General features: G+C 42.3%; 1 protein-coding gene across 4 annotated transcripts; it reads left to right on the top strand.

The window, feature by feature from the left end:
* Window positions 1–137: 137 nt before the first annotated feature.
* USP16 (ubiquitin specific peptidase 16) lies at window positions 138–27,969 on the top strand. 4 transcript variants are annotated; one of them, XM_058661725.1, is made up of 18 exons: window positions 138–412; window positions 3,019–3,119; window positions 5,379–5,557; window positions 10,888–10,991; window positions 12,720–12,823; window positions 14,006–14,190; window positions 14,645–14,740; window positions 15,623–15,753; window positions 15,983–16,070; window positions 17,343–17,421; window positions 19,029–19,120; window positions 20,160–20,216; window positions 21,860–22,036; window positions 22,495–23,158; window positions 24,799–24,893; window positions 25,783–25,869; window positions 27,300–27,456; window positions 27,550–27,969. In XM_058661725.1, exons 2-18 carry the CDS (start codon window positions 3,059–3,061, stop codon window positions 27,672–27,674), a joined length of 2,481 nt encoding a protein of 826 aa, XP_058517708.1. In that variant the 5' UTR covers window positions 138–412; window positions 3,019–3,058; the 3' UTR covers window positions 27,675–27,969. The 4 variants fall into 4 exon arrangements, with proteins under 4 accessions (XP_058517708.1, XP_058517706.1, XP_058517707.1 ...); XM_058661723.1 differs by having other exon boundaries at window positions 21,830–22,036; XM_058661724.1 differs by having other exon boundaries at window positions 14,003–14,190.

The raw sequence follows: 27,969 nt of genomic DNA, 5'->3' as shown, positions 1-27,969 counted from the left end.
TATCGTGGCAGTATGACAGGTGTTCGTTTGTCACTGTCGCCGCTTTATCTTTTTTTTTCTGACGCGGTGTGGGTGAGGTTACTCGAGGTAACCTGGGCACTCAGGTTTCCAACGGGCAGGTGAGCATCTGGGGAACTGACCGACGTGGCCACTTCCGCCTCAGCCGCGGGTAGCGGCGCTCTGTTCTCGAACTTCCGGCGACGGCGCGCAGGCGCCCTGCAAACCGCCTCAGACCCGCGGGCCCCGGGGCCAGGCCGCTTCCCACAATGCCGCGTTCCGGAAGCCGCAGCCTGCCCGGGTTGACTCTGGCTTCGACCCTGTCGCTCTCTATTCGTCACCGGGAGGAAGACGGCGCTGGCAGTCCGGCCCAGACACCCACTAGGGGATGCAGTTATGGGTGCTGCCTCCGCGGGTGAGTTCTGTGGCCGCCGACCCTGGTTGGGACTTGCCGACTGCCCTGGCCGCGTCAGCCCCGACCTGCTTCGTAGCTCGCAGGCCCCTTGTCTTCGGGGTGCACGTTACTCTCTTCCCGGCACGCCGTTCTCATTGGCCGCCGTTTCTGTCAATCCCGGCAACTGGCCAATGAATGGGCGGCGATGGCGCCCTCCTGGATCCCCCGGGCCGGGGGCGCCCCGTGAGTGCGGAGCAGTGGACCGGGCGGCGGGCGCGCCCCCCGGGTTGGGGCTTGGGCTGGCGGCCCCGTGAGCCTGGGAAAAGGAGCAGGGTGCTGTCACCCGTCCCATGGAGTGCTCCCGGGAGAAAGGCGGTCCCGCGGCACTCCCGAGACACGTGTCACACCTGCTGACAGGCTGCCCCCGCAGCAGTTCTGATGGGGTGGATGGGCAGGGGGAGACCGGGCGGGCAGCGAGGGAATGGGGAGCCGGCCGGACTGGGACTGGCGCTGCTTTACGTGTTGTGTGTTGATGCGCCTGAAGTTTAGATTGTCATCTCAGACGCACCTGACCCTCCACCACCCGCAAAATTGTCTAATCGTTTAATGATGTGCTTCTGGGTGATGGCACCCACAGGCCTCTTCTGGCGTCTCGTTAGGGGCCTTTATAGTTGTCCAAAGTTGTTTTTTCTTGGAGTTCTTCCCGCAGCTATGAAGTGACTGTCTGTCCTCCACCTGCAGCAATTACAGTTCATCTGTCAAGTATTCCTTCGGAGTCTGAGCTGCTGGCATCCTTATAGCTGGCGCCCCTACCGCAGCCTTCCGAATTCCTCCTTCTTCATCCTTTTCTTTTCCACCAGAGCTTCCTTGCTTCATTCCAAGCATCTGGGTACTATTTTGTGTTTGTTTCTAAAGTCTGTGCTTCTAGAAAGATACATTATATGAAATGATCGGTGGGGAGAAGCATGTAAAAACGTACCTTGTTTTGTGTACAGCCAATTACTTCGTGTTCCTTTGTGAATAGTTCTTGGAAAACGCAGTCTTAATGGTTACTGGATGTGGCACTGGTTTGTTTTTTTCCCATGAACCTGTGTGCAGTACCTTTAATTACACTGACTCATCAATAGAAATATGAGTATGTCCAAGGTTTTAGGTTAAGGCAGGAATGGCAACCATAGGTCAGAACTCACCTGTTTGCAAAACACATTTTCCAAGCCCTTCTTTACTGTTATAAAATCAAAATTTTAAAGATAACCCGAGGTAAAATAGCTGTTATGGTCACTCAAGAGATTTCGATGCTAACAAGTTCTTCTACATATAGAAGCACAAGTTACTGAAATTGTTACTGTTAAGAATAAATGTGTATGTCCTTTTAGCAGTTTTTGTTTTCTAATGTTGAATTGTTTGCTAGAGAGGTATAGATGTGATATGTTACCAAGGTTTGGCATAGCTTTCCAAACTGGCTACTGCAGTGAATATTGGTGATCTCTACACATTTAGCTCGCTTTCTTTATTTTTTTAGGATTTTAGTATTATTATTATCGTTAATATTGGAAAGGCAGATTTACAGAGAGAAGAGACAGAGAGAAAGATCTGTGCGCTCATTCTCCAAGTGGCCACAATAGCTGGAGCTTAGCCAATCAGGGGCCAGGAGCTTCCTCCAGGTCTCCCATGTGGGTGCAGAGTCCCAAGGCTTTGGGCCATCTCTGCTGCTTTCTCAGCCACAGGTAGGGAGCTGGATGGGAACTGAAGCAGCTGGGACACAAGCTGGTACCCATATGAGATGCAGGCAGTTGCAAGCAGAGGATTAGCAAGTTGAGCCTTCGCACCAGCCCCTATTAATTTTTTCTTAAAGATATCATCAGTTCAATTTGCACAGGCTGCGAAACTAAAAAAGTTCATTTAGAAGGAAAGGAAATCAGTCTGTTGTTTAAAAGTGCCCCATCCTGGGCCAGGTGCTGTGGCCTGGCGGCTAAGGTCCTCGCCCGGAGCATGCCTGGATTCCATATGGGCACTGGTTCTAATCCCGGCAGCTCCACTTCCCATCCAGCTCCCTGCTTGTGACCTGGGAAGGCAGGCAAGGACGGCCCGAAGCCTTGGGCCCCTGCACTCACGTGGGAGACCTGGGGGAGCCCCTGGCTCCATATCAGCTCAGCACCAGCCGTTGTGGTCACTTGGGGAGTGAATCATTGGACAGAAGATCTTCCTCTCTGTCTCTCCTCCTCTCTATATCTGACTTCGCAATAAAAGTAAATAAATCTTAAAAAAAAAAGTGCCCCATGCTTCCCACTGTGGTAGCAAGGCATCGAATCCTTGACCGTGTTAAGTGCTTAGATGTCCCATGAGATCTGAGGAACAACACTGTGGTTCTGCCCTGACCTTTTACATTGATTGAAAGCCTCTTAATCACACTGCGAGTCAGTTTTGCAACACATGAGAAATAGGGTGATACTGTGCTACCTACCTGAGGGCTGCCAGTGAAAGCCAGATTATATGTGTAAATGAGCTTGGGAAGTTATCCATGATAAATTATGCAAAAAATATGTACTTTGTTTTATTTCTGTCTTAAGGAGAAGTACGCAGTGTATTTTCTTTCCGGTCAAGCTCATGTTCATCTTGGTTTCTAGGTTGTGTCTTGTGTCAGTAAGTAACCCGTGAAGTGCCAACATGGGGAAGAAACGCCCAAAGGGAAAACCTGTTGCGGTTGATGACTCCTCTGAATCCGCGGGTAAATTTCATTTTTGAGTATTAAAAGTTTTGTTTAAATCCCTGAAAGGGGTGTATTTTAATATTTTCAAGTGGGCTCAAAGTGTTTATCATTAAGTCAAGTACATTTTCACTTACTGTTTCTATCTACATTTCACTCAGTGGTCTTCAACAGCATTTTTAATAGCTTGTTACACCATTCTGTGAAGTCTGGGAGCACATGTTTTGTGATCTGTTTAGCTAATTTCCTAGTGTTACAGACTTTGTTATGAATTGAGCAGTGAGAAATGTTACTGGCTCAGATGCAGTTGCAGAGTTTTTACACATGAGTGGGTCTGCCATCCAGGAGTGCAGTGTGCCTGCTTGGTGCCTTTCTTCATGGGACTGGCCCTCTGGGGTAGCTCTGCTTTGCAGGGGACATTGTTTACACTGGAAGTGTAACGTCAGAAAGATCGGAACGCCCTCTGTGGTGTAACCACTCAGTAGTTGTATAATGTTGGACGCCGTATCTTAGCCACCCTGTTTGTCTTTGGGAACAACAGTGTCTTTCTCTTCAGGTGAATTTGAGGTTGAAATGATGTAATTTAATGCAGAGTGTTTAGCCCAGCTAATATGAAGTGTGCAGGCAGTATCAGAAATATAATGTTCCAGGACTCTACATGTTAACTTCCCTGTGAAACTGTTAGGAACCTTAGCCTTCTCTTATGCTGTAGAAGCATATGTCTTACACATGATTTAGCTGTCTTGTTTGTTCCCAGAGCATTAGCTACTTAAAAAGAAAATGTGTGTGTGTGTGTGGGGGGGACTGACGTAGCATAGTGCGTTAAGCTGCTGTTTGCATTGCTGCATCTCGTATCAGTGCTGGTTCAGCTGCCAACTGCCTTCATTCTAGCCTCTTAGTAATATGCTGGAAAGGCAGCAATTAGTCTCCCAAGAGCTCGGACCCTGTCACTCGTGTTTGAGACTATAGATGAAGTTTCTGGCTGGTACGTTTGGCTCGTCCAAGCCCCAGGTGTTGCAGCTGTTGAGGAAGTAAGCCAGTTGATGGTTGCTTTCTCTTCCAATAAATAAATGTGTATTTTTTTAGCAAACAGGAATAACTACAATGGTTGCTTGTGTGTTCACTGGCATTTGGCAGCAGGGTGGCTAGCAGCAGGCATATTTCTGAAAGAATCAAGGACCAGCTGTATAAATTTTTTTTACTGGCCCACTGACCTTATTTTTGGAATGATAAAACATTTCTTACAAAAGAGCGTTGCTTTGTGCACATTGTTGTAAACAGGTGAGAGGGATTCTAGACTTTTGTTCCCTGCCCTTCTCATCCATATGCTCGTGCTCACAGAGCCCGGCATTCACAGCAGCTGCAGCAGGGGTTGGCGGGAATTATTTGGTTGTTCTTTTTAACCAACAATGACTAGAAAGCAAACTTCATTCACTCTTGTGTTCCAGAATCGCAGTGTTAGTTTCGTGTGCCCTTCCCCCACCAGTCATGCTTTAAGGAACTGAAAGATTGCATCTGGTCAACTGCAGAGATTTCACTGCAGCTCCAGTTCAGGTCCCTGGTGAAGCAGAAGAGTGTTGGCCTTTGAAACAGAAATATTCTTCAGAAACCTTTTATGATAAGGACAGTGAGAGATATGATAAAGGACCATAACGTTAAGAAAATAGGTATATTTCTGTATAAGCATAGAAAATATTTATAAAGATGTATGAAGTATAGTGATTTCAAAAAAAAAAAAAAACAAACTTAAATTTGTGCAAGATTCCTTTCTGTCAATCCCCTAATGCTCAAATATCAAAGAAAAAAATTTTTCAAGATTTATTTTTTATTTGAAAGGCAGAATTGCAAAGAGAAGAAGAGAGACAGAGAAAGAATCTTCCATTAGTTGGTTCATTTCCCAAATGACCGCAATGGCTGAGGTTGAGACAGTTTGAAGCCAGGATCCAGGAGTTTCTTCTGGGTCTCCTATGTGGGTGTAGGGGCCCAAAGCTTTGGGCCATGTTCCACTGCTTTCCCAGGTACCATTAGCAGGGAGCAGATCAATAGTCGAGCGGCTGGGACATGAACTAGTTGCCCTATTGGATGTCATAAGCAGAGGCTTAACATGCTACATGACAACACTGGCACCCAAAGAAAGTTTTAAGCTTTCACATTGTCTGTCTATGTAGTAAACTTACTTTTGAAGTTTGGTAAAGATTAAATTTTGCGGTAAATTGAAAAGGCTATATATTTTTTTTTAACTTTGTGTGTTTCTTTACTTTTTACTTTTTATTTTCATAGAGTCTGTGTGCAAACACCTTAGGAAAGGACTGGAACAAAATAATTTGAAAAGGGCTCTAGTGAATGTGGACTGGAATATTTGCCAAGACTGTAAGGCAGACAATAAGATAAAAGATAAATCTGAAGAAGAAGCAGAAGAAAACCCTTCAGTTTGGCTGTGTCTTAAATGTGGCCATCAGGTATGCCTGTATTTTCATCAACAAGGGGTTTTAAAAAACTTTGTGGACTTGCTTGAGAAGGTATTTCCTGTAGACCTGGTATGGATAACCACGTTACTGGGCGGTATTGATCATGTTTTCAAGGGAGCTGGTTCTGAGACTGGAGTTTTTAATACAGGTGCTGAATCAGTAAGTGTGCTCAGGTACCACACAAGTAAGAGAGGGAGGCAGTTTGAGGCAGAGGAAGAATCTGGTTGAAGAGGTACTTGTGGTAGGGCCTCAGCCAGCCCGACATGTAACCCAGATCCTTTAGATAAGTCCCAAATTGAGTCAAGAGACCAAGTCTTGTACCTGTGTGTAGATAAGCCATTGGATGTAGCCTGCCCCTCAAATGCTGTAGGGACCTTGGGCAAAGCAGCACCCTTCTGTGAGAGTAATTCTTGGGGATGGATAGATTGAGCTTTGATCTCTCAGCTAGCCACCTTCATAGCACTTGGGTAAGGAATATCAAGGAGAAGGTATTTGGCTGGTACATCACAGTGTCCGCTAAACCAGCTCACAGCAACTGCCGAGTTACTAAGTCAGAACCTTTCAGTCACCCTTAGTGATGACAATGACAACTCTAAATGTTAGGACACTGGGCTACTAGACAATCCTATAATGAATTTTCAAGATAGGGCAGATACACTTTAAAAAATAAATTTTGGTCAAAAATTTCATTGAAAAAAATCTTAAATTCTCATGTGGTTCTGAAAAATAATACAGAGGGGTTTTTTTTGCTTATTGTTAACACTGTGTATATAGCTTGATAAAATGTTACAGACTGGGGGAGATTGCCCCTGGAGCTCTGGTGGGCATGACTTACAGCTTACCTGCCAGCCATGAGTGTTGTACATGACCTGTGTACATGATTGGAGGGTCTAAAGGGATAGACGTGCCTTCTGCCGTTGTTGGGTGGGAGGACTGTCGGGGGATGTCTCCTGCCATTCCCCTTTTAAGTCAATAGAAGCTTGTGCTTGCATTGCAATAAAAGCACATGGTTGCCCAGAATGTCTCCGTTGGTTCTTGTGGCTGCAGGACACTGTCACCTCACCCCCCTCAGTGGCAGAAAAACCCGCAAGAACAGACATAATATAGTCTTCTGATCTCTTTCAGATTCCTGTAGTATTATCTGTCATTATTTGTGTATTGTGTTCTGTAAACTTTTATCACCATGAATTTGTATGGCCATCACTACAGTCAGAATCCTGAATAGGGAGCAGACATTTAGACTAATATAAAGACACCTGCTTCCCACATCAGAGTAAAGGAGTTTGATGCCAAGGTCCGGTTCCTGATTGCAGCTTCTTGCTGGTGCTTTCCCTGGGAGGCAATTCTTGAGTTCCTGTTACCTGCATGGCAGACCTGGGTTGTATTTCTGTTTTCTGCCTCCTGACCTAGCCAAGCCCTGGCCATTACAGCCATTCCAGTAATGAACTAGCCAGCATTTGTTGTATTGTCACAATTGCTATTTTAGCCGTTGTAATGGTATATAGTGAGAGCTAATTGTTAGGGGCAAGTGTTTGGTCTGATGCTGGTTAAGATGCCTGTGCTGCTTGCTGGAATGCTTGGATGCTGTTCTGGACTCTGCAGCTCTCTCTGTCAAAGACCCTGGGCGGCAGCACGTGATGGCTTGGAGTAGCAGTCTCCCAGCTACATGTGGGAGAATTCTTGGCTCTTGATTTTTGGCCTGGTCAAAGACCCAGTACTGTGGACGGGGGATCAGGCTATTTCTGCCTTCCAGATACAAGGGGGGAAAAGGGAGAAATAAATTGGTGCTAGAAAAAAACTATCTGCTGCTTATTTGTATTTGCAAATTAGCCTCCTGCATGCATGTGATAAATATGACTATTTTGCCATTTCAAATTTGCAGACTGTATTTTCTGTTGTAAATTTTATTCTGCCTCGTTTCAAATTCTGCAGGATAAGACAGCTTCAGTTTGAAGTGTTAATGCTCATTCGTTAGTTGGCTTCTCCATTGTTAGTGATTCTTAACTGTTGTCTCAAAATGACTGCTTGTATTTTTACTGATCTCAAGTGGTACTATATTCTCAAAATTCATATCAAATTTTAAAATAAAATTTGTTTATTTTTATTGGAAAGTCAGATATACAAAGAGGAGTAGAGACAGAGAGGAAAATCTTCTGTCCGATGATTCACTCCCCAAGTGACTGAAATGGCTGGAGCCGAGCTGATCCGAAGCCAGGAGCCAGGAACCTCTTCTGGGTCTCCCATGGGGATGCAGGATCTCAAGATTTTGGGCTGTCCTCTACTGCTTTCCAAGGCCACAAGCAGGGAGCTGGATGGGAGGCGGGGCTGCCAGGATTAGAACCGGTGCTCATATGGTATCCTAGCACGTTTAAGGCAAGGACTTTAGCTGCTAGACTACTGTGCCGGGCCCTGTTATCAAATTTTAATTCTTTTTTGGAGGTAGATGTTGAGTGGAATAAATTAAGTCATTGCTGTTTGATATCATAAAGAATTAGAAGCTGCTGATACACACTGTTCTCCAAAGCATGCATTTAATTATATAGTAGCAACGGGACCAACTATTACAGTGCATTCTAGAAGTTGTGGGCAGTTCAGAAAGGGACATAGTGGAGCTGTGTTTCCTAACAGTGATCTGACTAGCTGGAGGCAGAACCTGTTATAAATAAGCCTGTCTGTTTTTTAAGTTAAAGACTCTTATTTATTTGTTCAGTCGGTGCTTACTAGTTATTTCTCATGTGCTAGGTGTTTGGATATTTGAAAATTTTTCTGTCAACTTGAGCTGTTGGAATGTAGAATGCAAGGAGAAGGATATACCTATTGATAACTTTAAATACAAGGTAAAAAATAAGAAATGCGACCAGGAATTTTTCTCTTTTAAGTAGGTAACATTTTTTTTAAACATCTGGTTTTATTTGAACGGCAGTTATGGAGAGAGAAGGAAAGACACCCCAGAGGGCCACAGTACCAAAGCTGGGCCAGTCCGGAGCCTGTAGTCAGGCGCCGGGGCGTCTAAGGAGTCTGCCACATGGGTCCTGGGTCTCTTATGAGAAGTTGGCACCACAGGTGGAGGCTTAACCTACCACGTTTGCATGCTTTCATTTTTTTTTTTTTCTGAAAGACTGAGAAAAAGATTTAAGAGAGACAAAGAGAGATTTTCCATGTGCTGATTCACAATACTCTAGCACACCCAACCCCAAATGCCTGCTGCAACAGGCAGAACTGAGCCAGGTCCAAGCTGGGAGCCTAGGACTGTATCCAAGTCTCCCATGGGACTGGCAGGGACCCAAGTACTTTGGCCATTATTCACTGCCTTCCGAGTGCACGTTATCAGGAAGCTGAATCAGAAAGAGTAGGTGAAATTTTACTGGGGCGGGGGTATTACGCCTTGAGTCAACAGGCTAATCCTCTGCCTGCAAATACAAGCATCCCAAATGGGTACTGGCTGTGTCCCGGCTGTTGCACTTGCCATCTAGCTCCCTGCTAGTGCAGCAGAGGATGATGCAAGTCCTTGGGACCCTGCACCCACATGGGAGACCTGGAGGAAGCTTCTGGCTCCTGACTTTGGATCAGCTCAGCTCCGGCCTTTATTTGGGGAGTAAACCAGTAGATGAAAGATCCTTCTCTTTGCATATCTGTACTTCCAAGAGAAATAAATAAATTTTTTAAAAAAGGAAAAATTTTAAAAATGTTTGATTTTATTTTTAATATTGTTTTACATGGCTGAGAGATGCGTGCTCATTATGGGGACCTTCAGGTTTCGTGGGGAGGGTCAAGGTGTGGGACAGATGTTTTTGTTCTGTTTTTTTCTCCTGGGTCTGCAGGGACGGAAAGGCAAGAGGCTGCTCTCTTTGCTTTCAAGCTGTGTTGGCACGCGGGGACAGGGGACAGTCATTTGATGAAGCCTTAGAGATCCTGAAGTGAGAAAGAATGTTCAGAGAGTGTTACTTTAGTGATTTTGATGGTTCTGAAACATCGTTAGCTTTGTTGCACCAGGGTTGAGAAAATCTTTCCAAGGTCTGTTGGCTGACCAGGTCCACCTTAGTGCCTCCACAGACACAGACACAGACACTTGCCACAAAGCTTGGCCAGGAGAGTTGTGCAACCTGGCCTGCTTTCCATCTTCTGAAGAGGCATTTGGCGTCCTCTGCTGGCCTAGATGGGCTGCTGTGCTTATTGTCTTCCATGTGCATTTGGGCATGCTGTGTAGATGAAATTTGAAACTTGAAACAGGCACTTGGCTTCTGGAAAATGAGCATTTCAAGCAGCAACTTATCCATCCCCACACTGTGAAGGGTTTCTCATATATATATAATGCGCAGGGATTTTCAGATTATTTTATTTTTCATGATACAGTTGCATAGGCTCAGGAAATGATTCTTTTTTTAAAGATCTGTGTATTTATTTGAAAGGCAGATTTACAGAGAAACTGAGAGCGAGAGATAGAGATCTTCCATGTGCTGGTTCATTCCCCAAATGGCCACAACAGCCAGAGCTGGGCTGGTCCAAACCAGGAGCTTATTTCTGGTTTCCCACATGACTACAGGGGCCTATGGACTTGGGCCATCCACCACTGTTTTGCCCAGCACGTTAGCTGGGAGCCGGCTCGAAAATGAAATTATGAGACTTGAACCAGTGCGTATATGGGATGCCAACACTGGCACTGTTCTATAGGATTTTTTTTTATGGGATGCTTATAGTAAATTTTCTCCTGGAAGGATAACCATTGGCATCTGAGCAGTGTAAGCTTTTGAACAAGATTGTGAAGAGTGGGTGGGATTTGTTCAAGTGGCAATGATTATACAGGATTCAAGGGCAGATAGAATTACAAGAAACAAACTATATAGTTGTGGAAGTGTTACATAATTTTAGCTAATAGTTGGTATGTGAGGTGGAGAATATACCAGAAGAGGATGTTAGATTTGTTCATCAGAAAAGAGTTCATAAACGGAGGGTGAGTAGAATTTTTACTTTATGTGAGTAGAGCTTTGTTTTAGGACCATTAAACTGGAAAGCAGATGTGCATGTAGGAGACTGAAGTTCAGAGTGTATTCAGGAGGGTGATGAGGGTGCCAAGTCGGGAGGAGTGAGAACCGCACAGCTGTGACTTCAGTGGGGAGGACAGGGAGAGGAAGGGCACTTGTGTGCCTGGCTTGTTAAGCATCTGCCTCCTTGAGTGTCTGGTTGCCTGTGGGTATCTAGTGTTAACAAGGCCGAGGTTCCAGAGTCTAACATTTTATGTTCCAATTGTGATCGGCTCACTTGCTTACGCTAGATGATGATGGATTTCTGTGGCTTTGAGGTTGATGACTCTTTTTCTCCAGGGCTGTGGCAGAGACTCTGAGGAGCAGCATGCCTTGAAGCACTACCTGACACCACGATCTGAACCTCACTGTCTGGTTCTCAGTTTGGTGAACTGGAGTGTATGGTGAGTTTTACTCCCTATGCCCATTATGCGAAAAAGTGCTTGAAATGTCAGAAGATGGGCCTGGCGCAGTAGCCTAGTGCCTAAAGTCCCTGCCTTGCACGCGCCGGGATTCCATATGGGTGCCAGTTCTAATCCTGGCAGCCCTGCTTTCCATCCAGCTCCCTGTTTGTGGCCTGGGAAAGCAGCGAGGACGGCCCAAAGCCTTGGCACCCTGCACCCACGTGGGAGATCCAGAAGAAGCTCCTGGCACCAGATCGGCGCAGCTCCAGCCGTTGCGGCCACTTGGGGAGGGAATCATCGGATGGAAGATCTTTCTCCCTGTCTCTCCTCCTCTCTGTAAATCTGACTTTCCAGTAAAAATAAATCTTTTAAAAAAACTAAGAAATGTTAGAAGCTGAGGGTTTTCAAAAATATTTAAGAAGGAACAAAGTTTAAAAATTTTTAAATACTTAATGAAACCCCAGCATTTTCCAAAACCCAGAGATTGCCATTTTAAAAAATATTCTCACTATTACAGAAAAATCGCTTGCTGTAGACAACTTAGGAATCTTCTTGTTTTTCTTGCTTATGATGTTGTAAAAAAAAAGTGGTAAATTATTTTAGTTTGAAGATTGAGATGAAGGTAGGCTGTCGTGATGGCTCACTGGCTAATCCTCCACCTGCTAGTGTCAGCCTTTCATATGGGTGTCAGATGATGTCCCACCTGCTCCACTTCCTTTCCAGCTCTCTGCTTATGCCTGGAAAAGCAGTGGAGGAAGGCTCAAGCCCTGCATCCATATGGAAGACCTGGAAGAGGCTGCTGCGTCTTGCCTTCATACCATACCAGCCCTGGCCTAAAGGCCATTTGGGGAGTAAAACAGTGGATGGAAGATCTCTCTCTATTCTCTCTGTAAATCTGCCTTTCCAATAAAAATAAATTCTAAAAAAAAAAAAAAAAAAAAAAAAGAATTGGAATGCGGGGCGTGCGTTGTGCAGAGTGTAAAGCCACCCCTGTGACGCTGATGTCCTCATGGGTGCCCTTTGGAGTCCCAGCTGCTCCACTTCTGACCCACAGCCCTGCCCATGGCCGCTGAACAGCTGCAGAGCAAAGCTCCTGCCGCTCACAGGCCCAGCTGAGGCTTCTGGCTCTGTTCTTCGGCCTGACTCAGCCCTGGTCAGTGGGGCACGCTGGGATAGAGACCTGTGGATGGAAGAGCTTTTTCTGTCTGTAACGTAACTTTCAAATAAGTAAATAAATCTTAAAAACAATTGAGGCACTAGGAATAAATTTCAGATAAATGAATATAATAAAATTTTGGCAGTGGATTTGTGAGAGGAAAAAGTCTGATAGGTTGTTTTACTATATTTTAATATCTAGTTCTCATGACAATGTAATAAAAATCCTTTCATCACAGTGTTCAGTGAGCAACACCTGTCAGTTATAAAATTTTAAATTTTGTTGGTGTCTTGGTATTTTGAAATATGTGTGAAAAAGACTTTACTGTAATACCCGAACCATTCAAGTAAAATGTTTAGAGTTTTTTTGCAGTATTTATATGTAGTCATAATTCTAGCTAACTATTTCAGAGTGAATATTAATAATAGTCATTAAGAAACTAGAGTTTTATTTGTAGTTTTTCTGTTGGAATATTGGTATTTACATACTTTAGGTTCCAGGTATCATAATTTGCTTAGTTTAAAAAAAGTTGTATGTTTATCGCCTCTCTCTATTATCCTTCTGGCTCATAGGTGTTACATTTGTGATGAGGAAGTCCAGTACTGTAGCTCCAACCGATTGGGCCAAGCAGTTGATTATGTTAGGAAACAGGCTGGTAATCCAGCTCCAAAACCAGGTAAAAAAGACTTTCTTTCTTGATCTGTATTGTAATGTTGATTGTGTATCTGCTGATACTAATATCTGTTGTACGACTTGGAATTACATGTAGCTAAATGACGTGATTTATGATTGCTCTCAAATAGTGAAGCTACATTTGACTCAGAATACGAAGCAGTAAAGATGCGTTCGGTTGTAAGGAAGCCGTCTAACGGAGGTGGGGGGGCTGCGCTGAGGCCATGGGGAGTCGTGCTGGTGTCCCTGTGATGCATTTGCCTTGGAAGGATTGGAGGCTGGCTGCTGGATGTCCTTGCTGCGCATGGTTAGATATGTCTCAGGCTCTTTCCAAGCGTAACTAAGCTAGTTGGGTTAACCTACAGTATAACTAAGCTAGTTGGGTTAACCTACAGTATTTGCTTTAAGGTAATCTTTCCATTTTTAACCTTCACAAGTGTCTTTGCCAGAGCCAGAATTATTTGCTGTTTATTTACAAATGGGTTTTTGATGAACAAAATCCATTTAAAAATTTATTTCACATTCATGTTTTTATATTTTTGTTTCATAACGATAAGCTCACTTGTGCAGAATTTCTGTGCAATAAAAAAGGGAAGTATTTTTTTAAAAAGACTTATTTTATTGTTGTTGGGAAGTCAGATATACAGAGAAAAAGAGAGACAGAGAGGAAGATCTTCCATCCATTGATTCAATCCCCCAAGTGCTCAAGATAGCTGGTGCTGCACCGATCCGAACCCAGGAGCCAGGAGCCTCTTCTGGGTCTGCCATATGGGTGCAGGGTCCCAAGGCTTTGGGTTGTCCTTGACTGCTTTCCCAGGCTGCAGGCAGGGAGCTGGATGGGAAGCAGGGCTGCCAGGATTAGAACTGGCACCCATATGGGATCCTGGCACATGCAAGGTGAGGACTTTGACGTCTATGCTACTGTGCTGGACCCAAAGAGAATTATATCAAAGGTTTATTCTTTGATTAGTTTGAGAAAGTAATACTTATCAATTCTGAACATTTTTGGTTTATTGGTTCTTGCTGTTATAATTTGCATTTATTTGTTGATAACATTTACACTCAAACTCATGGTAAATTATGTTAGGTGAAAAATCACATATATGAGTATTATGCCTAGAATATAACTTTACATTTGGTTTGGCTGTATTTGTAAATTTTGCTTAATCTTTTTTTCTTGAAGCAGAGCAAGATAATGGTAACATTGAACTTGAAAATAAGAAATTAGAAAAAGAGAGTAAAAATGAACAAGAAAGAGAAAGAACAGAAAACCTGCCAAAAGAAAAGGCTTCCATGAATTCAGCTTCGCAGATCTCTGTGAAAGGACTTAGTAATTTGGGAAACACCTGTTTCTTCAATGCAGTTATGCAGGTGCCAATGTCAATTTTCTCACTTTGTTCTGAAGACCTGCTTCCTGCAGCTGTTCTCTGCTCCCTTCCTTCTCCCTGCCCCCACCCCCGGCCAGGGTACTTCCATGTATTCGAAGAAGAATCGAGGAAATGCTTACTGTAAGTCAGTAAGACATTGCAGGGAGCCTGGGTGCGGTGGGTCTTCCAGCAGTCCCTTGGGGCTTGCCCTCGGATGGAGCAAAGCACAGGACAAGGTCAGCATAGACACGTTAGTTACAAGGAGGAGTGCTGGTGAGAGAGCTGAGGGCTCGGACGGGTGCTTCTCAGGGTGCTGGCTAACGTGAGGAATTAGCTCAGGACTTAGGTTTATAAAAACCATGTGATCCTGTGCTCTGATAGAATAGAATCTAAAGAAATTGGAATAAATTAATAGGCCATTAAAGAGCTTTACTTTTCCTTTCCATACTGTATTCCAGAATTTATCACAAACACCAGTGCTTCGAGAGCTACTGAAAGAGGTGAAGATGTCTGGGACAGTTGTAAAGATTGAACCACCTGATTTTGCACTAACAGTATGTACTTACATTTTTTTCTTTTATAATAGGTAGCTATAGGGTGTTGACATTCATTTCTGTCTTTTTTATGTTTTGGTTTTGGTTGTTTTTATTTTAGCTACCAAGTTAGCTTTCAGGCTAACAGAAATTAGAAGGAAACATTCACTCACTGGCCACTTAGGTTGCCCTGTTTTTCTGTAAGATAGCATTTGATTTTCTTTTTGGGGAAGTTGTTGATATTCATGGCCTGGTCTTAGGTTTGCCTTATTAATTTTACTACCTGCCCTTACTTAACAAAGGATTTATTTATTTATTTGAAGGGCAGAGCAACTGGCAAAGAGCTTCCATGCAGTGGTTCCCTCCTAAAATGGCCCAAATGATTAAAGTAGTTGAGTCTGCTGGTGAAGCCAGGAACCTGGAGCTCCATCTGTGTCTCGAATGGGTGGCAGGGGCCATGCACCTGCGCTGTCTTCCATTGCTTCCCCAGGCAGGGCAGCAGGGCGCTGGATCGGAAGTGGAGCAACCAGGACTCACTGGTGTTCCTGTGGGATGCTGGTGTTGTGCATGGTGGCTAAATCCAGTGTGCCCTGCTTCTGATATTTCATAAAGTGATGTAACTACGTAGACAAGTAAATTTTATTTTGGCCATCTTTATTATTTGCATTAATTTATTTTTTCTTGTTTATGAACTTATTGGTTCCTGATACCTAAAACTGCCAAATGAGGAAATAAGCTCTTCAGTAGGCAGTCTGTGAACAGAGGTCTCTGCGTATTCATTCTAGCCTTCTCAAAGGGAAACTTACCAGCCACATCGGCAACACATGTTAAATAGTTACAGTTTGGTAAAGTAAATGATTCCAAAATCTGACTGAAGAAAGTAATTTTTATCCTTACATTCAGGAACCCTTAGAAATAAACCTTGAACCTCCAGGCCCTCTTACTTTAGCCCTGAGCCAGTTTCTTAATGAGATGCAAGAGACCAAGAAGGGAATTGTGACTCCTAAAGAACTCTTTTCCCAGGTCTGTAAAAAGTAAGTATCCATTTTGGTTGTGTTTCTTGTGTATCATAAAGTGCTGAGAAATAATATATAAAAGCTAATAGCATTAGAACTACTGTAGTGTGTATGTATGTACTATTTATGTATATAATGGTATTTAATAGTGGCTAAGATAATAGCATTTTACCTGACTAATTTTGAAGCTAGAGCACTTTGATTAAAACAGACTCATCGTTGCTTTTCTTCCTTTGTTTTTCTGTAGAGCAGTGCGGTTTAAAGGCTATCAGCAGCAGGACAGCCAGGAGCTGCTTCGCTATTTATTGGATGGGATGAGAGCAGAAGAATACCAAGTTAGCATATTCTGACCATCGTATTTTGTAAACTCATCTTCGTGAACGTGATTGTCATGTGATTCCTAAGGGTTATTAAGAACTGAAGGCTAGTTATTGAGGGCATTGTGCTTTAGTTTTTTTTCTACACCATCTTTAGTATGTAAGATAATTTGAAGTGATTCTGTTTTTACCTCGTGCTTTTGGTTACTTGGTGGTTACAGCAGTATCAATATTATTATTATTTTAGATTTATCTTTTTTATGATGAAGGCAGATACATGCACAGAGAGGGCAATACAGAAAGAGGAAGAACTCTCACCGGCCAGTTCACAGCCCACATGAGCACACTGGCTTTGACTAGATCAGGCAAAAACTAAGAGCCAAGAATTCCATCTACGTCTCCCACGTGGGAGGCAGGGCCCAAGTCCATAGGCCATCTGCTGCTTTCCCATGTACAGTAACAGAGCTGGGGTGGAAGTAGAGCAGCCAGGACCTGAACTTGAGTCCTGTATGTAATTTGGTGCTCCTGGTGGTAGCTGAACTTGCTGCACCACGTGCCAGCCCCAGCAGATTGTTCCTAAATAGGTTTGATTGTATTAGTCTCTTCCAAGAAAACTACAAAGTATTGGAAAATATTTGTGCCCAAACAATTCTTGGTTGTAGTGTGCCGTTACTTTGAATATGGTGTGGCAGTTTTTCATTTTGCTAGAGTCAGAAAACATTATGACATAAAATTTGTGTTGATGTCTAGGATATAAGATAATGTATTTGGGTATGTCAATATAATTAATTGTAGTGACAGTGATAACGGTATTTATTTTTCTATATTTTGCTCTATGTTATGAATTACCTTTATTTAGTTTTCATGTTCTAAAGGTAGATGCTATTATTGTTTTTTTCATAGCATAGACTGAAGTTCTAGGTAGAGAAGTTCAGGCTCAGATTCACCCAGTAATATGGGCTGCTTTGAGTTTTGGAATCTTGCTATAATGTTCTTGTTAACCCCTCTACTTCTAGGGCAAGACATTTCAGTGGATTCTAAAAGAGTTATATTCTGAAAAGTTTGGTTTAAGATTTTGGAATGATAAGAAAGTACATTTATTTAGGAATTAGTGATTGCTTTATAGATGTAATTCTTTTTAGCTCTTTGAATTAATTTTGGAAATGTGATTTTAGAAATATTAATTTTTACCTCAGTCTGGAGAGCTACATCCTGATTACCTATTTTCTAGGGAAAATAATTTAAAATTTAAGTTTAATAGTATATATATATCCATTTTATTACTTTTAGAGAGTGAGTAAAGGAATTCTTAAAGCATTTGCTAATTCTACTGAAAAATTGGATGAAGAACTAAAAAATAAAGTTAAAGGTAATGTCTGATTTTTTGAACTAAACCATTATAGTAGAATTCCTCTGTATCTTAGGACAAAATTGCTGGCTTGTGTATTTCAAATCCACAATTATTAACATTTCTATATAATCATTGATTTTAGAAAAAAAATTCTGGACTCCTAAAAATATTTTAGAAAAATTTTAACTTGTATGTTCTTTTTTTTTTTTTTTCTAAGATTTATTTATTCTATTACAAAGTCAGATATACAGAGAGGAGGAGAGACAGAGAGAGGAAGATCTTCGGTCCAGTGATTCACTCCCTCAGTGACCGCAATGGCTGTTCTTATTCCTTTTACAGTGGAAATTTTAAAGAGCTAAGATTACACCATAGTTTTCTGAAAGCATTGAGATTGTCATTAGCAGTGATCTCTGAATCACGCTGTTCACCGTGGGTTGTCGGTGTCTGGTTCACTGATGGTGGAGCCAGCACAGGGTTACCCTCTGTGGCCCGTGAGGCCTGCGGGCAGATCTGTGCAGCAGGGCTCCAGCTGTGATGATGGGACTCTTCCACATCTACAGTGTGCTGGAGGCTGCTAGCTGTATGGCTGCTAGGCTGGTGAGACCAAGGAAGCACATTTTTCTTTTTACAAAATTTTGGCTGACGTGCCTGAAAGTTACTGTATTACAAGACACAGGTGGACCAAGCTCATAGTCGCGCTGCCCCCTTGGGCCTTTGAGAGCCTCACGGGAAGCAGCATACTGCCTTCTGGCACTATCTGTCCTAAGGTGTCCACGTCGATGCATACCTATCATTATAATAATACTTATACACATTGTATGCATTTGAAAAATTACGGGAGCAGGAAATAAAATTTTGTCACCTTATGTTAAACATAGCAAGATTATTTCTGCAAACATAGGAAAATAAAAGCTGGATTTGTCTGAAATGGTTTGCTCCGTGAATGGCATGGTGTTCTGGCTGAAAGCAGGAACACAGGATTCTGTCCTGGTCACACTCAGCTGACAGGGCCCAAGCACTTGGAGCATCTCCTGCTGCCTTTTTTAGGGGTATTATCAAGGGGCCGCATTCAAAGCAGAGCACACAGGGTTTGCACTGGCCATTCAGTATGGGACGCTAGTGTCCTGAGTGGTATCTTAGTGCATTGCATTACAAATGCTTGCCCCTGAAATGCTGTAATTAGTTAATTAAAACTATAATACGAGGTCAGCTTCTGATAAAAATCAAAGTTGGAAGATGCTTTTCTTCAAGCTTGACCCTATGGTGTTTTATCAATACTGAATGTTAGAGCTAAAATCATTCAGCCTGGTTCAGTCTGCTCAGTTTACTAACGGAGCTTTTGGTCTTTCGGAAATATCTCTGACCTGTACAGTTTCACAGTAACTAGATCTTGGATGAAACCTAGTTTTCTTATTCGTAAAAGGTGATCATGTTAAATTTGTAATGCTCAGAGGTTGAATCTGTGCTCCTAGCTTCTGTACCATAAAAATGAAATTAGGTAATTATGGTTAGGAAAGTCTGTGGGGCAGGAAATTAAAAATAGTTTTAGGATTAGATAGGTAAGTAAGGGCTTTTAACTCAGTTAATCTTATAAAGTCAGTTGATAAACATTTTGTTCTTTGTAGATTATGAAAAGAAAAAATCAGCACCAAGTTTTGTGGATCGCATCTTTGGTGGAGAACTAACTAGTACAATCATGTGTGATGAATGCAGAACTGTAAGTACATACGTGGGCTGGATTTAATATTCATGGAGTATGGCTTATCAGTTTCTTTAAAAAAAAGGAGTGGGCAGTGAATGGCAGTGGCTGGCACTGTGGATCAAGCCACTGCCTGCAACCCCAGCATCCCTCATGAGCTCTGGCTTGAATCTTAGCTGTTGTCCAGCCCATCCAACTCCAGCTCATGTGCTTGGGATAGCAGAGATGGCTCAAGTGCTTAGGGCGCACCACCCACCTGGGAGATCTGGATGAAGTTCCAGGCTCCTGGCTTTGACTGCATCCTGTCCTGGCCACTGTGCATGGCAGCCATGTGCAGAGTGTAGCAGAGGACAGCAGACTCTCTCTCCTCTCTCTGTTCCTCTGTTCATATAACTCTGCCTTTCAAACAAATAAATGCATCTAAATCACCAGTAGGATCTTACATTCATGGATAGTTTGTTGAATTATCCAAATGTATCACATTCATTGCTGCTGGAAATACCAATATTCCTTAAATTTTCCCCCCAATATTTTTTATATGTTTGAGAGAGAGAGAGAGAGAGAGAGAGAGAGAGAGAGAGAGAGAGAGAGAGAGAGAGAGAGAGAGAATGCACTATTATGAGAGAGAGAGGGAGGAGAGGTTCACTCCAGAGCATAGCATCACTTAGAGTTGAACCTGGGCTGAAGTTGGGAGCTAGAATTTGAATCCAAATCTCCCTCATGGGTGGCGAGACCTCATTGAGCCATCATTACCCGCTCCCAGGGTCTACTTTGGATTCACCTAGGTGTTGAACCTGTGTACTCCAGTGTGGAATAGGCTGAACACCCCTCACTCCTTACATCTTCAAGAAGTTCAACATTTTAATTTGCTTTTTTCTAAGATAGAGTTCTCAATATTGTGTATTTTTCATTTCAGATTTTCTTAGGCCTTTGTTTATTTTAACCCACCCCTTCCTCATCTCCTACCTCAGGGAAGGGGATTACTATTTTGTAATTAGAATTTATATTGTCTCTGCTTTCTTTTTACATTTTCTTTTTTTTGCTTTGTTTGATTAAGGTCTCCTTGGTTCATGAATCTTTCCTTGATTTGTCTCTCCCAGTTTTAGATGACCAGGTAAGATTATTGAATTTATTGTATTAGACCTTTAATTTTTCCCTCTTAGATGCAAGGGAAGCTTCATGAGCTTTTTCAATTGTACATTACTAGCCCATGGAGAAGTTTTTTTTGTGCTGGTTGAGATAAAATGATTTTTAGGATTTAAATGAGGAATGAGGCACTTCTTTCAAAAAAAAAAACAACCACATGATATGTATAGAGCTTTATAGGTGACTGAGTTTTATGAAAATATTTTCATGTTGATTACTATTGTCATTATTTAAGATTGATGGCAAATCTTTACTTTCTCACTAAATGGAGAATAGTATCTTTGTAAGCCATGTTAGTGTAATTCTTTGTATTAGGAAACAATTGAACAAATTTATGAATACTAGATAAATCATTATTCAACTTCTCACAAATTAGAATCCCTTGGCTTGTAGTATTAGGAGTCTTGCCAAACTTATTTTATTTTCTCTTTCTTTAAAACTACCATTTACATGCAAAGGAAGGAAAGAATAAGAGGTGATACCTATGGTATGATACCAGAAGTCGCTTGTAAACAGAAGACGCATTTAGAAATGGACTATTTACAGCATGTATCTAATAAAATTCATTACATTCCTTCTATTACCCTTGCATGTGGAGTTATCTTTTTTCTTTTCATTTGTGAAGAAATCTTTCGAATAGATGAATGAATTTTGTTCTTGATATATTTTAACATTAATGGAAAATAAAAACAGAAAATAGGGTTAGAAAAAAATTTTAGGTATATGAATTTTCCTAATTAAAAAAAAAATTTAACTCATTTTAATTTGCAAACAGAGAATGGGAGTCCGAGAGAGATCTTGCTTCTGCGGGTTCCCTTCCCAATGGCCACTGCAGTTGTCGCTGGGCTGGGCCTCTCACATGGGTGCAAAGGCCCAGGCACTCAGGCTGTCTTTTCTTACTTTCCCAGGCATGTTAGCACGAGCTGAATCAGAAGTGAAACAGCCAGGACTCAAACCAGTACCACTGTAACCTATTATGCAATGAAGCTGGTCCCAATTTTTAAATTTCTTAAAAAATTTTAAAACTTTGTTTTTCCATTCCACTGGTTCATTTCCCAAATGCCTGCAAGGGCTGGGTCTAGGCCACAGTAAAGCCAGTAGCCCAGAGGTCTGTCCAGATCTCCCAAGTGACTGGCAGGAACCCAGACACGTGGAGCATCTTCTACGCCCTTCTCAGGCACATTGGTTGAGAGTTAAATTTGCAACCGAGCAGCCAGGACTCAGCCTAGTACTGCGCTATGCAATGTCAGTACTACATCAAGTTAAGCTGTATCAGGTGGTAGCTTAACTTGCTGTGCCACAACTTCGACTGAAAACATGTCAGAATGTGTTTGCAGATACTTTAGAAGTGAGCAATGCTAGAGGTGTTAGAAATCCAGAGTGGTTCTTGTAGGCTAGTGTGAGCATGTCAGCAGGCTGTGTTCATTCTGGAGTCTCTGAGGGAGAGTCGGCTGCTTTGCCTGTCTCAGCATCTAGGAGGCACCTCATTCCTGCTTTCATCCTAATTTCACCTATTAACCATGATTTTTCTTTCAAACAATTGGTAGTTATAATATTTTGCAAATTCTTCTTTTTTCAAAGTTTCTGACTCATATTGTCTCCATATTTAAGAGTGGTAAGAAAAGTATAAATGATAAAAATCTGAAGAAAACCATGGAAGATGAAGATAAAGACAGTGAGGAAGAAAAAGATAATGACAGTTACATAAAAGAGAGAAATGATATTCCTTCAGGAACAAGTAAACACTTGCAGAAAAAGGCCAAGAAGCAAGCCAAAAAGCAAGCCAAGGTGGGCAGTTACGACAAAAATAATCTTTTTCTAAATTTAATTTGTTTTGTTTGTTTGTTTTTAAGAGAGTATATTTATTTACTCGAGAGCAGCTGGCCAGCTGACACCAGGAGCTTAATCCGGGTCTCCATGTGAGAGCAGAGGTGCCAGCACCTGTGTTGTGTCTGCTGTTCTCCCCAGGAAATTCGCACGAAGCTGGATCGGGCCCCACTGGGCACCCGTAGGCAGTGCCAGCATCACAGGAACAGCTGCGTCTCTGTAAAGCCACATTCTGAACTATTGAGCTTGTAGTGTGATATTGGTAAACATGCCTGATATTTTCACTTGGGAATTACAAAATTCATGATGACTGTTTGCAGAGAAGTTGCTTTGGATGTGTATGAGAAAAGATTGTACTTTTTTTTTTCCTTTATTTTCTAATATTTTATAGTTGTATTTTATGTCTTTATTTTGCGTAGAACCAACGAAGACAACAGAAAATTCAAGGAAAGGTTCTTCATTTAAACGATATCTACACTATTGACCATTCTGAAGATAACGAACGTGAGGCTGACATGTCACCTCAGGGAGATGTGGACGTGAAGTCCGACCATAGTTCACAAGAGGAAGTTACACGTGAGGAGTCTTGTGTTAATCAGAAAGATTTGAATGACCGAGAAGAAATAAAAGAGAGTGTAACTGATAGTCATGACACCGCTGAGGAAGTAGATACGCAAAATGTCAACATGGGTAATGATCTGGAAGTTTTGGCATCTTCTCCCACTGAATGTAGTGGAAATTTAAATGGTGCCCAGCTGCAAGACAAAAGCAATGGAGAAGTAGACATTTCCAATGATTTCAAAAACCTTAACTTGAATGTGACTGTTGAACCTGATGAAATAAATATAGAGATTGTGAATGACAGCCATACATCTGAGACAAAGGTATATGAGGTTGTAAATGAAGATCCAGAAACTGCTTTCTGCACTCTCGCAAACAGGGATGCTTTCAGCACCGATGAGTGTTCAATCCAGCATTGTTTGTATCAGTTTACACGCAATGAGAAGTTGCAAGATGCAAATAAACTGCTTTGTGAAGTGTGCACAAGGAGACAGTATAATGGACCAAAGGCAAATATAAAAGGTATTTAGATTCTGTCGCTATAAATAAAGTTGATATTCTGGGGCACATTTTGCAACGTATGGAGTACTCCTTTCATAACTATATCAGGTTTTAGGGGGCATTATTGAAGGTCATCACTTTTATAAAGACTTTAAAAATTATTTTAAAGATCTTATCTTTTTGAAAGGCAAAGAGACAGAGGGGAGATTTTTCATCTGCTGACCGACTCCCCTAATGGCTACACCATCTGGGGCTAGGCCAGTCAGAAGCAGGAGCCAGGAGTGCCATCTTCCAGGTCTCCACCATAAGTGACAGGGCACAAAGCACCTGGGAAATCACCTGCGGCCCTCCTAGATCCATTAGCAGGAAGCTGGATTGGAAGCCCGGGAGCTAGGACGAGCCAGTGTTCAAAGTGCTCAAGTGGGATGCTTACTTCACATCAAGTTCCCGAGTAAATCTGGTCATCAGGATGGAAGCAGAACCTCACTGGAGTGGCTGGTACTCCAGCAGCAGTTAAAGGTGTGATTTCCTGCACCTCTCAACGTGTGAGTCGTCCCATTGGAATGCTCCCCCCAGGGGCTGGCACTGCGACGTGGTGGGTAAAGCTGCTGCCCACTGTACCAGCATAACATGGGTGCTGGTTTGAGTCGTGGCTGCTCTACTTTTGACCCGGCTCCCTGCTGCTGATGTGCCTGGGAAATCAGTGGAGGATGGCTCAAATCTTTGGACCCTTGCACTTACGTGGGAGGCCAGAAGAAGCTGCTGGCTCCTGGCTTCCAGCCAGTCCAGTTCCAACCATTGTGGCCATTTTGGGAGTGAAACAGTGGGTAGAAGATCTCTGTCTCTCCCTCTATAATTCTGCCTTTCTTTTCTTTTTTTTTTTTTAAGATTTATTCAGTTTATTACAAAGTCAGATATACAGAGAGGAGGAGAGACAGAGAGGAAGATCTTCCGTCCGATGATTCACTCCCCAAGTGAGCCACAACGGCCGGTGCGCGCCGATCCGAAGCTGGGAACCTGGAACCTCTTCCGGGTCTCCCACGTGGGTGCAGGGTCCCAATGCATTAGCCTGTCCTCGACTGCTTTCCCAGGCCACAAGCAGAGAGCTGGATGGGAAGTGGAGCTGCCGGGATTAGAACCGGTGCCCATATAGGATCCCGGGGCTTTCAAGGTGAGGACTTTAGCCGCTAGGCCACGCCGCTGGGCCCTAATTCTGCCTTTCAAGTAAATAATAACTTATTTAAAGAAAGAATACTTTCCCAAGAGCATTTTACAGATAGTGCTATTTCTTTGCATCCTCAGTTCCCTGCCAGCATTTGTGGTGGCTCTCGTTCTCCTGTCCTTAAGAAGCCACGTTTTACGCGATCAGGATACTCACATGACATGCGCAGCTCCAGGTGCCGGCAAGACAAGGGCTTCGTTACAGTCTCCTTCCAGTTCGATATACCTCCTTCAACTTAGATACCTGCAGGCATATAAATGCTTGAAAAACAATCGTGATTTTTCCTTATGCTCCAAAATTTAAAATATTCATTACCTGCTTCTTTATAGAGAAAAGTTTGGTGATCCTTGCTTTACCTATTTGAAATTATTTCCCAGCAAATATTTATGCCTTGGGGGATCTGATTTCCACGTTGCTAAATATTTCCTCCTTTTTGCAGGTGAAAGGAAACACGTTTACACCAATGCTAAAAAGCAAATGCTGATTTCTCTTGCTCCTCCTGTTCTCACTCTTCATTTAAAGAGATTTCAGCAGGTACTCCTTGTCACTCCAAATGTTTAAATATTTAACCTACTGTATTATTGTTCAAGTCCATTACTATAGTGTTTGTTTCAGTTTTCTGTTATATTTTATTTCTAACTTTAAAGAAATGGAGCAATAAATCTATGGGCAAGAAAGATCACATATCAAGGTAGAGGGAGCGGTATAGGCACATTCCTTCCTCCCATTTGTTAGAAATCATACTGTTCTTAGTGACTTAGCAAAATTGCATGTTGGAAAAAATACCCAGCTTTCCTGCTTATGTTTCATATCTAGGAGTCTGAGTAGTGTTTCTCATTTTTGTATGTGGTACCTTAATGGTACTGACCTTTGGTAAGAGCACATTTGTGCCTTTTACTTTTATCTCTTTGGCGACTGCATCTTATCTGGAAGACTTTGCAGTAAGCATCAGGATGTTCAGATTTTGGGCAGCTTCAGACCGTATTTCCAGGATGTTCGGAACACTCTGCTTCTTATGGTTGTTACACAGGTGGGGCAGCTGAGTGGTTCTTTACTTAATGTGTTGTACTGGACTGGAAGGTAATATCGACAGTATGTGTTTCACAGAAAGAATTCTGCTATTTAGAAAGTTTTCAGTGCCTCACACTCTGGAATAATCAAATCTGGCTGGCTAAAACAGAAATATTATAAACTTTATTGTGGAACTACCATCTTAATGTGTTTTGTGGTATGCTTGTGGTATGTGTTCACTGAGCAAAACCTAACATGGACTCAATCAGCAGCCCAGAACAATACATTTCCCTAAGACTGAACTAGGACTAGATGTTGGTGGTAGTGCTTTGGGTACTGGAGGGAGCCTAGAGATTTCTTAATGTCTACAGCTTTTCTAGGAAAATAACTCAGTTTGCTTTCCTTCTTTTAGGCTGGTTTTACCCTGCGCAAAGTTAACAAACACATAAAGTTTCCAGAAATCTTAGATTTGGCTCCTTTTTGTACCCTTAAATGTAAGGTATGTGAAAGAAATACTCTATCTTTTTTGTTTGTTAGAAAAATCCCTTGAAGGGCAAATCATAGCTTGCAAAGATTGGATGCATCAATAACTCACATAAGAAGTAGGTAAGAATTATCGAGTTGAGTGGGTCTTTGATGATGACATCTAACCTGTTTATACTGCCAGCTCCCAGCATAGCCCTAGTTTGCACAGCCATGCCTTTCGTCCAGCTGTTTTTGCCTGAAAAACTTGTTTCATCTTGATTTGTCACTTTTACTCTATGAGAATTACATGGGGCACAGTGTGTTTTATAGTGTTCCCTGAACCACCAATATGCTGGGTTACTTTGTATCACCCTGGTTTGTGTATACCAGTCTCAACAGTCATATTAAACAGTTAAAAACTAAAGGGTAGGGGCCCAGTGTAGTAAGCCCAGTGGCTGAATCCTTGCCTTGCAAGCACCAGGATGCCATATGGGCGCTGGTTTGTATCCCAGCAGCTCCACGTCCTATCCAGCTGCCTGCTTGTGGCCTGGAAAGGCCATCAAGGATGGCCCACAGCCTTGGGACCCAGAACCCACATGGGAGACCTGGAAGAAGCTCCCAACTTCGGATTGGCTCAGCTTCAACCTTTGCGGCCATCTGGGGAGTGAATCAGCAGACAGAAGATCTTTCTCTATGTATCTCCTTCTCTCTGGAGATCTGCCTTTCAAGGAAATAAATAGGTCTTGAAAAACAAAAACAAAAAACTAGAGGAGCAGGGGTGGGAGGTAGAAAAGCATGGTGAGTTCCCCTTTGGGATTTACTGAGCGTCAGGTACCTTTGAGATCCACCAGTCATAGCACCTGCCCTATTTTCTTTTTCGCAATATGATTGTTTTTTCAATGTCAATAGCTACACCACTGAAATCTACCATCTGCTGCTTTTCTCCCCAGGTGGTACAAAAACAATAGTTTCTGGGTGTTCCACTCAGGTGGCGGGGCCCACGCCCAGGCTGTTAGTAGGGGAGCTGGATCAAAGTTGACAAGCACGAAATCGATGCCCCTCATGTGGCACTGGCACAACAGGTCACAATTTCCTCACTACACCACAATGCTGAGTAGGGGTTATTTTTGACAACCTAATGTCTGTTTCCACTTAAGGATTACATTTTGGGCATGTAATAGAATGATATCCAGGGTTGAAATGATCTTATATCTCCTAGAGAAACCCTTCAGTTATCCAGACCATGTAATCAGTTATAAGTGGCCTGGGGTTTATGGTTTTCCCACAGAAGCAGCTGAATAACAAGAAACATCTCAGTAGGCAGAGAAGAGGGAGGGAGAAATAGGTTTGGATTCATGAACAGTTTTGATCTTCAGAAAGTAAAGGTTAAGAAGTGCAGGCTTGTTTTGCCAATGACCTCTGTGAAATAGGAACAGAACTAACTTTTAGATTTTATTTTTAAAGAATGTTGCTGAAGAAAATACGAGAGTACTGTATTCCTTGTACGGGATTGTTGAACACAGTGGTACAATGCGGTCAGGACATTACACTGCCTATGCCAAGGCAAGAACTGCCAGTAGTCGCCTCTCTAATCTCGTTCTTCACGGTGATATTCTACAAGGTAAGAGGTCCTGAAAACTTTGGGATTTTAAACTGATGATAGCAGGACTAAAAAATATCTATTTACATTTAATTTTCAATTTCCTCTTGACAGGTTTAGAAATGGAATCAACCAAAGGGCAGTGGTTTCACATCAGTGATACACACGTGCAAGCTGTGCCTACCACTAAAGTCCTAAACTCACAAGCATACCTCCTATTTTATGAAAGAATATTATAAAAAAAACAAACTGAAAAAAAAAAAAAAACTGGTTTTTACAGTGGCTGTATAACAATAAAAAAGGACTATAATAAATCATGTTTACTTAACATTAACTACATGACAGAAGAAATCATGTTTGAATATTGAAGGGAAAAATAACTACAAAGATTTACAATGGTTTTGTATTGTCACAGTGGTTTTTATTCCTGCTTCTATTTCCTAGAAGGAAATTCTCAATTACTTGAAATCTTCTATGCTTAGCATGTCTGGGCAGTAGGTTGCAATGCATCAATAAACTGACTGACCCCACAAT

The sequence above is a fragment of the Ochotona princeps genome, chromosome 3 (assembly GCF_030435755.1).
Source record: "Ochotona princeps isolate mOchPri1 chromosome 3, mOchPri1.hap1, whole genome shotgun sequence".
NCBI lineage: Eukaryota > Metazoa > Chordata > Mammalia > Lagomorpha > Ochotonidae > Ochotona > Ochotona princeps.
Note: the sequence above shows the minus strand (reverse complement) of the source record. Positions and strands in the feature narration are given on the sequence as shown.